Genomic DNA, 8,861 nt, shown 5'->3' on the forward strand with positions numbered 1-8,861 from the left:
GAAGAGATGGACAGAGCCCCTCCAGCAGATGGACAGACACACCACAGGCAGCCTCCCCATTCAGACAAATGACAGTCAGGGGAAGGTGAAAAGTCTTTATTATTGGCTCAGTCTTTGCCTGGACCAGCAGCAGCCCCAGGCCCAAGGGGGTTCTGATCGGGGGCCTCTGGACGGTCAGTGGGGGTGGCTTCAGCAGTGGCCTTGGGTGTCAGGGGGCTATGCGAGTAGCAGCACTGGTCCCCCCGCTGACAGGTGCCCTGGTGGGAGTATGACGGGTGTGAATGAACCCCGGCCCGGAGCTCAGCAGCCTCCGCTGGGTTCCTTCCCTGGATGGGGAGCTCACTCCCACACACATGCCTGGCCCCAGTTCTCCCAGCCCTGCCTGCCCATTGGCCCAGCCCTGTTGCTGGGAGGAGAACCCATGCGTGCTTCAGTGGGGGCTGGGGGGCATCTCACCTCCTTGAACCTCTTGCAGGGAAATGTCTTGAGCTGGGCAGCCCGCTGGGCCAGGTCCTCATCCGGCTCCTTTCGCTTATTTTGGAGCAGCTTGCGTCTCTCTTCCATAGCTTCGCCTGCTGCCTTGCCTCTGTGTAGGGAGATGAGTAGCGGGGTCTCCATCTGGCCTCTGTGCCCACTCCCCCCAGCCAAGCCCCACCCCCATCCCACTCTCACTCACCCTGGCCGGGCGCGGGGCCGGGGACCCCAGTTGGCCTCGGGGTTGGCCTGGAAGCGCTTGAGTCCTCGCTGGCGGGAGCTGGGGTTGGCATCGTCCCGGATGGTGAAGTTGGCCTGCAGCCTAGGGAAATGAGGGTGGGGGCTGAAGGGCATTTGCCAGGCAGGCGGGCACACACCGCCCAGGCCGCCTGCCCACCTCAGTGCAGCTCAATGTGCTTTGGGAAAACTGTGTCTGCAGACGTCAGGTTTCTATCATTCATTTAATAAACATTTATCAAGTGCCTACGGTGTGCCTAAAATCTGCTGCCGGTAAAGCTGACATTCTAATGCACAAGACACGCAAGCAATGGGGCAAATCAGAAATCAGCAAATTATAATGTGTGAGGGCATGAGATTAAGAGTTTTGGGGAAAAGAGAGCACGGTAGAGAGAACGGGGAGTCTGGGAAGGAGTGCAGCAAGGACACCGGAAGAAGGTTCAGGGAGAGCCATGAGGGGACCTGAGGACGGCACTCCAGGCAGAAGGAAGAGCCATGCAGAGGCCCTGAGGAGCGGCTGTGCCTGGTGAGTTTGGGTGAGGAGGCCAGTGTGGAGTTGGGGCGGTGGACGAATGAGGACAGGGAAGTGAGGGGGAGATGGTGCAGGGCCTGCAGATAGAACTGTTTCTAGTGAGTCAGGTGGGAGCCACGGAGGGTTCTGAGCAGAGGAGGGACGGGATCTGACTTGTGCTCACAGGTGCCCTCTGGCCGCTGTGGGGGGAACAGAATGTGTGGGGAGGAGAGCTGGGGGACCAGGGTGAAGGCCACTGCACTGGTCCAGGTGAGCAGTACTGGGGCCAGAATAGGGTGAGGGCAGAAGGGGAGGGAGAGAAGTGGATGGATTCTGGATCTCACTTGAAGAATGAGCATGTGTCTGTGAGGAGAAGGGTCTGTGTCGTCTACTTCCCGTGCCTGTGGGCAGCCGTATCTGTGCCATGCCCTTACCTGGGCTCCACACTGAGAATGCGGAATGCCGGACTGGTCTCCGACAGGCGCTCCCGCTTCACCGGACACTCCTTCTCCTGGGAGGCAAAGGTCAGAGGTCAGAGGATGCTGGCACTGACCATTCCCTGCCTTCCCAATTCCATCTGGTCAGGCCTGGCCTCACCCAGCAGCGCATGATGTCCCAGAGGGCCGAGGAGGGGGCATCCGTCTTCACGGCATTCTTACAGGCGTGGGAGAGGGAGACCCGGAAGCCAGCATGGAGGAGGGCAGACCTGGGGACCGGGAGGGATCGTGAGGGGGAGGGGAAGGCTGGACCCCAAAGTCGGTGCTGACCTGTGTGTGAGTGTGACCCTTGTTTCACGGACTGGCATGGCTGCACGTCTCCTGGTGACTTACATTGCCTGCATAATGCCAGCTACCTTAACAGTAAGACTATCCCCCTGGCCAGGGCTCATGGCTTCTAAGAGCTGTTCTAAGCCCTTGTGCATGAGAAGCCCTAGACCTGGGTTATGTTTGATCTCCATTTTATAGGGGACTCTAGTCCAGGAGGGACCCGACTTGCCCAAGGGCACCCAGGGGTCAGGCACAGGCTCCGCCCCGGGCCCGGCCTCACCTCAGCTGCAGGAGCCTGGGCGTGCTGCAGTGGATGGTGCTGCTCAGCTGGTCCAGCGTGTAGTAGAGAGGTACATCCAGGAGCTCCTGCGAGAGGGGACGGGATGGGTGTGGGGCGGACCGAGGAAGGATGGCTGGGCACCAGCGGAGCCTCCTCCCAGTCACGGCGCGGTCCCCACCTCAGCGACGACGCTCAGGACCCCACGGATCCGCTCAGCGGTGTGGAAGCGGCCAGGGTTGGCGCTCACGGCCTCTAGGACACGGCCCACGAAGTCTAGGTCGTGGAGGGGCTCTGCCCACATGGGGCCACCAAGCTGTGGACACACAGGGACCAGATAAGCAGGGATCAGGACAGCCAGGACCCCCGCCTCCCCCTGGCCTTTCCCCCCCGCACCCCCGCCCAGCCCCACCTGGTGTCGCTGCCCACAGTGCTCACACTCTGGGGCCACAGGGGGACCGCAGGCTGCAGAGAACTTGACCCTGCACAGAGAAGGGTGAGGCTGGGGGTGGTCACCCTGGCTGGGATGCCCCCTTCACCTTCCTCCCCAGCTCACCCTTGCTCACCGGCCACCAGAGGCTCCTGATGCTTTGCCAAGGCGCTGGAGGTGGAACGCCCCGCAGCCCACACACTGGAACACCAGCGCCTGCTTGCTGTGGGAGACAAGGGTGGCCACCAATTCCTAGAATGGCCACCAGACCCCAACTCTTCCCTCAGGATGACTGGGTCCCCATTGGGCTCCCCAAGGCAGCCTTCCCTCCCCCCGCCCCGGGAAAGGCCCCGTTACCTCCCTCATCCATCACCCTTCCCTGCCCCAGGCAAACCTGGCCGAGGCCTTGACCTTGGCCTGGCCGGTGAAGACACGAACAAAAACGCGCACGTAGAAGTCAGCGCTGATGCTGAGCAGCGGCACCACAAAGCGCTGGTAGCAGTTGGCGTGGAGGTCCAGGCTGTGCAGGACAATCCTCAGGGCCTGGCGTGGGGGACGGGTGCCAGCCATCAGTCCTGCCCCCACTGCCACCTCCCCTACAGGGAGCCACACGAGGTGCTCGCAAGTACAGGCTCAGGGCCGGCTCCCTGGGTTCTCAGCCCAGCCCTGAGTGACCCTTGGCAAGTGAGAGCCTCAGTTCCCTCATCTATGAGATCACACCAGTCTGTCTCTTTAAGGCCCTGGCACTAAATGATTAAGGAAGGGACTTCCCTGGCGGTCCAGTGGTTAAGACTCCACGCTCCCAATGCGGTGGGCATGGGTTCCATCCCCGGTCGGGGAACTAAGATCCCACATGCCGTGCAGCACGGCCCTCCCCCCAAAAAAAATGATTAAGGAAAGCACAGGCCCAGTAAAACCAAACCTCTTCTAATTAGCATTCTCAGCATGCCCCATGCTGTGTGATGTGGCACAAGGACCTGCATTCCTCTGGGCAGGATACTGGGCGCTGCAGAACTACTGGGGCCTTCTCCTTGCCAGAGGCTGCAGTAAGACTCTGACAGGGGAAAGGAGGCAGCATTTTCCAGACTGACCTGACAACAGGGTCCTTAAGGAACAAGGACAAGAGCTCTCCTTTCCCAGCCCCTCGACATAGCCAACCCTACCTTCTTGAATCCCCATAGCAACCTGGTGGGGTCTGGGTCATCATCATACCTATTTCACAGATGCAAAAACAGAGGCCCAGAAAAGGTGAAGTCACTTGCCCAAAGCCACCAGCAAAACTAGGACCTGAACCCAGAGCCAAATGCAAACCTGCCTTTAAAAAATAATTTTGTGGACAACCCTGATGGCACAGTGGTTAAGAATCTGCCTGCCAATGCAGGGGACAAGGGTTTGATCCCTGGTCCAGGAGGATCCCACATGCTGCGGAGCAACTAAGCCCGTGCGCCACAACTACTGAGCCCACACGCTGCAACTACTGAAGCCTGCATACTCTAGGGCCTGCGTGCTGCAACTACTGAGCCCGTGTGCTGCAACTACTGAAGCCCACGTGCCTAGAGCCCGTGCTCGACAACAAGAGAAGCCACCGCAATGAGAAGCCGCGCACCACAACGAAGAGTAGCCCCAGCTCGCCGCAACTAGAGAAAGCCCGCGTGCAGCAATGAAGACCCAAAGCAGCCAATAAATAAATAAATAAGAAGCATAAAATTAAAGATAATAATAATAATAATAATTTTGTGGGAGTTCCCTGGTGGTCTAGTGGTTAGGATTCCGGGCTTTCACTGCTATGGCCTGGGTTTAATCCCAGGTCGGGCAACTGAGATCCTGCAGGTCATGCAGCACGGCAAAAAAAAAAAAAAAAAAAAAAAGAAAAGAAAATTGCCAAGTTGTTGAAGTAGAGAATACTAGAAAGAATAATGTAATCACCCACTCTTATCCTGGGCAAAACTACTGCCCCACCCCACCCCCAAAGGACCATATTTGGCAGCCATGCTCTCAGGAACTATGCAGGTTAAAGAACGTGCTTGTTGGGACTTCCCTGGTGGCGCAGTGGCTGAGACTCCGTGCTCCCAATGCAGGAAGCCCGGGTTCGATCCCTGGTCAGGGAACTAGATCCCACACGCGTGCCACAACTCAAGAGTTCGCATGCCACAACTAAGGAGCCCGCCTGCTGCAACTGAGACCCAGCGCAACCAAAAAAATAAATAAATAGATAAATATTTTTTAAAAAAACAAAGAACGTGCTTGTCATCGAAATCCTGGGATGAATCTGGCCAAGCAGGTCTGGGGGTGGGAGGAGAGTTGGGAGGCCCCTCACCATCTCGTGGCAGGCCCGGCTCTTGAGGGCCATGGCCCCGTACTTGCTGTAGCATGTCTCCCCACTGTTCCCTGCCAGCACTGCCATGTCTGTGCAGGTCACACACAGCAGCCCTGTGGGAAGGGACCCGGCAGTGAGGACCCTCCAACACCCCAAGCCCTGCTCAGTACCTAACCCCCGCAACCCATCCCCACCCCGCCCTCGCATCAGGCTGGCCTCACCTCCTTCACTCACAGCCTGCACGGCTGCATCCAGGAAGGGGGCGGGGCTGCCATAGGGGTCCAGGTCAATGACGTCAAACCGCTCCGATGCCTTCTGGTGCTGGTACATCAGCATCCTAGGAGCGAGAGGGCCAGGTCCTCAGCCCCCTGCACCAGGGACCCGTGCTGTTCTCTACACATGTTCACTCATACAGTGTGATGGTTTTGGCCTGGACTTGGGGGCCAGCTGCCCGGCTTCAGATCCTGGCTTATCCATCTGCTAACTATATTAACTTTTCCTCCTTGGGTCTGTCTACCTATCTAACAGCGGCAATAATAATAGGGAATTCCCTGGCAGTCCAGTGGTTAGGACTCCGTGCTTTCACTGCCGAGGGCCTGTGTTCAATCCCTGGTCGGGGAACTAAGATCCCATAAGCCATGCAGCGCGGCCAAAAAAAAAAAAAACCCCCAAAACAAAATAACAGAAAAACAAAATGGCAATAATAATAGCCAATACTGACGTAGCACATATTTACCTGACACTGTTTCAAGCGGTTTATAAATGTATTAACTCATTTAATCACACAATCTTCAACAGATTTGAAACTATTGTTGTTCTTTGCAGGTGAGAAAATGCAAATGCTACTGACCATGTAATTTATAACTGCAACCCTTCCTTCGTCCATCTCTTGTACCCTGTTATTTCACCCCTGCCTCCAGCACGTCTCACCTCTAGTTTACTACACAGTTTATTTATTTGTCATGATTATTGGTTATCATCTGTGTTTCCTATTAGATTCTTTTTTTTAAAAAAAAAGATTTATTTATTTTTATTTATTTTTGGCTGCATCGGGTCTCTGTTGCGGCACGTGGGCTCTTCGTTGTGGTGAGTGGGCTTCTCTCTAGTTGTGGCGTGAGTGTTTTCTCTCCTCTACTTGTGGCGCGGGGGTTGCAGAGCGTGTGGGCTCTGTAGTTTGTGGCACGCGGGCTCTAATTGAGGCGTGCGAGCTCAGTAGTTGTGGTGTGCGGCCTTAGTTGCCCCCGCGGCATGTGGGATCTTAGTTCCCTGACCAGGGATCGAACCCGCGTCCCCTGCGTTGTAAGGTGAATTCTTTACCACTGAACCGCCAGGGAAGTCCCCCTATTAGATTCTAATATGGTCAAGAAAGCAAATATTTTAAATTCATTTATTTTCTGTAAAGGGTCAGGTAGTAAGTATTTTAGGCTTTCTGGGAGACATATGGTCCCTATCACATATTCTTCTTTTTCTAAACCTTTAAAAATGTGAAAAACATTCTTAGATGGCAGGCCATAAAAAAACAGGCTGTGGGCCTCGCAGGCTGTAGTTTGCTGACCCCTGCATTATGAACTCCACAAGGTCAGGGATTTTGTCTGTATTGTTTACCGATGCAGTCCTGACAGGAAGAATGGTGCCTGGGGACTTCCCTAGTGGTGCGGTGGTTAAGAATCTGCCTGCCAGTGCAGGGGACACGGGTTCGATCCCTGGTCCGGGAAGATCCCACATGCTGCGGAGCAACCAAGCCCGTGCGCCACAACTACTAAGCCTGTGCTCTAGAACCCTCGAGCCACAGCTACTGAGCCCACGTGACACAACTACTGAAGCCTGAGTGCCTAGAACTCGTGCTCCACAACAAAAGAAGCCACCGCAATGAGAAGCCCGTGCGCCACGACAAAGAGTAGCCCCCGCTCCCCGCAACTAGAGAAAGAAAGTCCACGCGCAGCAACGAAGACCCAACGCAGCCAAAAATAAATAAATAAATTTATTAAAAAAAAAAAAAAAAAGAATGGTGCCTGGCACTGGATATACACTGGTTCACTTGATTGAATAAAAGTACGAGAAGTTGAGTCTAAAATGGAGACCATAATGGTACTTATTTCCACCTCCGAGCACAAGCTACACAGCTATAATCAGTAACCCCTATAAAATACAGCAACCCCTATAAAACTGCTGTCCTTGTTTTATAGACAAGGAAACTTGGGCTCTAAGAGGCTAAGGCCACTCTCCCAAGGTCACAGAGCAAGACTATGACACAGCCAGGATTTGACCCCAGGGACCTTTGTTACAGAAAGCACCTTCCAGCAGCTAGCCTCTACTGCCCAGCACCTACCGGGCATCTGCCTGGCTGGGCTGTACAAGGTGGGCCACATCGTTGAGCTGCACATTACGGTGCATGAGATCCACGGCTCGGGCAGAGGCGTCATTGGCAACCACGGATCGGAGCCCAGGCACCTCTAGCGCAAAGCGAATGGAACGTAGGCCGGAGGCTGCCAGGCCTTCCAGCACTCGCAGGCCTTCCTGTTGGAGTAAGCAGGGAGCCCCACTCACATCCATGCCTCCATCCTCTGCTGGGCGCCAAGGAGCCCCCACTCCCAGCTCCAATTGCTCTCCCCCTCCAGGAGCCTTCCTTCTTTTACCACCCACTGGACTCCAGGGCTGCTACCTCCTACATTCAGGCCCCACCTCGCAGATATCCCGCACGGCAGCTGTTCGAGGTTGGTCTCCCGGGGCCAGGTTTGCACCCTCTTTCAGTTCAGCCTTGTCCTCCTCTTGCTCCAACAAGTCCACGACCACCTTTTGCACATCCTTCTCACCTGGCACCTTGACTGCAGCCATCCAGAAGCACAAGTTAGGGGATATCAAAGCGCCATCTGAGAAACCTGCCCCTACTCCTCAGAATACAGAAGATTCAGGGAAGAAAATCTTCCCCAAAGTCCCTGGAGGAAGGCAGAGGAGCAGAGCCCAGGGCCTGCTATACGGCTGGAGTCTGTCTGGAAGGTAAGGGAGAGAAGGGGCGGGGCAACGAGAGAGCTCTGCATGACACCCCTGCCCACCAGGAGCCTGGACCCCTACTCACTCTGGATTCCTTTGGCCCCAAGTTGAATGCGAGCAAACTCGGTAATCACAGCACATCTGCGGGAGACGGAGAGTCAGCTCACACCCCTTCATCCTCATAGACCCACTGCCCTCTGCCAAGCTGACCCCGGACCGTGCTCACGTCAGGTCCCGGTTGAACTCCTGCACTGGGTTGTAGAAAACTTCGTTTGCGCTGGGGAAGACGATCTTGGCGGCCCCCTCAGTGACCGTCGTCTCCTGAACCTCAGGTGGGCGCTCTTCTCCGCAGGGTTCGGTGCCATTCTCCATTGCCGCTGGATTTGGCGGCCCTTGGGGCTGCCCCTCCATAAACCGGGCTCTAGAGAAGCTGCGGGCGGAGCGGAGAGTCAGGCTTAGCCACAGAACGATCCTCGCACGGGACATCCGCGGGCGCCTCTGCCCGCCAAGCCTAGTTCGGAGGGCGGGGGAGAGAATAGCCAAATCATCAGAGAGCTGCTTTCCTGGCCGGATGGCCTACACAAGTGTAAAGTAGGGACTAAGGAAACCCTGTGACCTCAGTAAATTGACACCACCCCCCGTCTTTGGAGGACTGTCCCTGAGAAGCCGGAAGCCCTCGAGCGGGCCCACCCATGGTCCGGATCCCTCCCCGCGTCGCCCAGGCCCCCCTCACCTTCTCTTGCGGCACCGAAAACCAAATTGGTCTCGGTGCACGTTTCCCCAGATTAGGACCTGGGCGCCGCCATGTTGGCACAGTGGGAGGGCAGATCATGTGACAGAATTTAGTCAATCATTGA

General features: G+C 56.1%; 1 protein-coding gene across 2 annotated transcripts; it reads right to left on the bottom strand.

Moving 5' to 3' along the window:
• Positions 1 to 81: 81 nt before the first annotated feature.
• On the bottom strand, positions 82 to 8,818 carry TRMT1 (tRNA methyltransferase 1). Of its 2 annotated transcripts, none has more exons than XM_059918266.1 (17): positions 8,738 to 8,818; positions 8,231 to 8,515; positions 8,090 to 8,145; positions 7,696 to 7,838; positions 7,343 to 7,530; positions 5,235 to 5,350; positions 5,014 to 5,126; positions 3,091 to 3,239; positions 2,833 to 2,919; positions 2,679 to 2,748; positions 2,448 to 2,582; positions 2,270 to 2,355; positions 1,820 to 1,928; positions 1,657 to 1,733; positions 677 to 796; positions 457 to 586; positions 82 to 257 (listed from the first exon to the last, which is right to left on the bottom strand). In XM_059918266.1, exons 2-17 carry the CDS (start codon positions 8,488 to 8,490, stop codon positions 108 to 110), a joined length of 1,989 nt encoding a protein of 662 aa, XP_059774249.1. In that variant the 5' UTR covers positions 8,491 to 8,515; positions 8,738 to 8,818; the 3' UTR covers positions 82 to 107. The 2 variants fall into 2 exon arrangements, with proteins under 2 accessions (XP_059774249.1, XP_059774250.1); XM_059918267.1 differs by having other exon boundaries at positions 8,231 to 8,434; positions 8,738 to 8,813.
• Between the last annotated feature and the right edge of the window lie 43 nt (positions 8,819 to 8,861).

The sequence above is a fragment of the Balaenoptera ricei genome, chromosome 3 (genome assembly GCF_028023285.1).
Source record: "Balaenoptera ricei isolate mBalRic1 chromosome 3, mBalRic1.hap2, whole genome shotgun sequence".
NCBI lineage: Eukaryota > Metazoa > Chordata > Mammalia > Artiodactyla > Balaenopteridae > Balaenoptera > Balaenoptera ricei.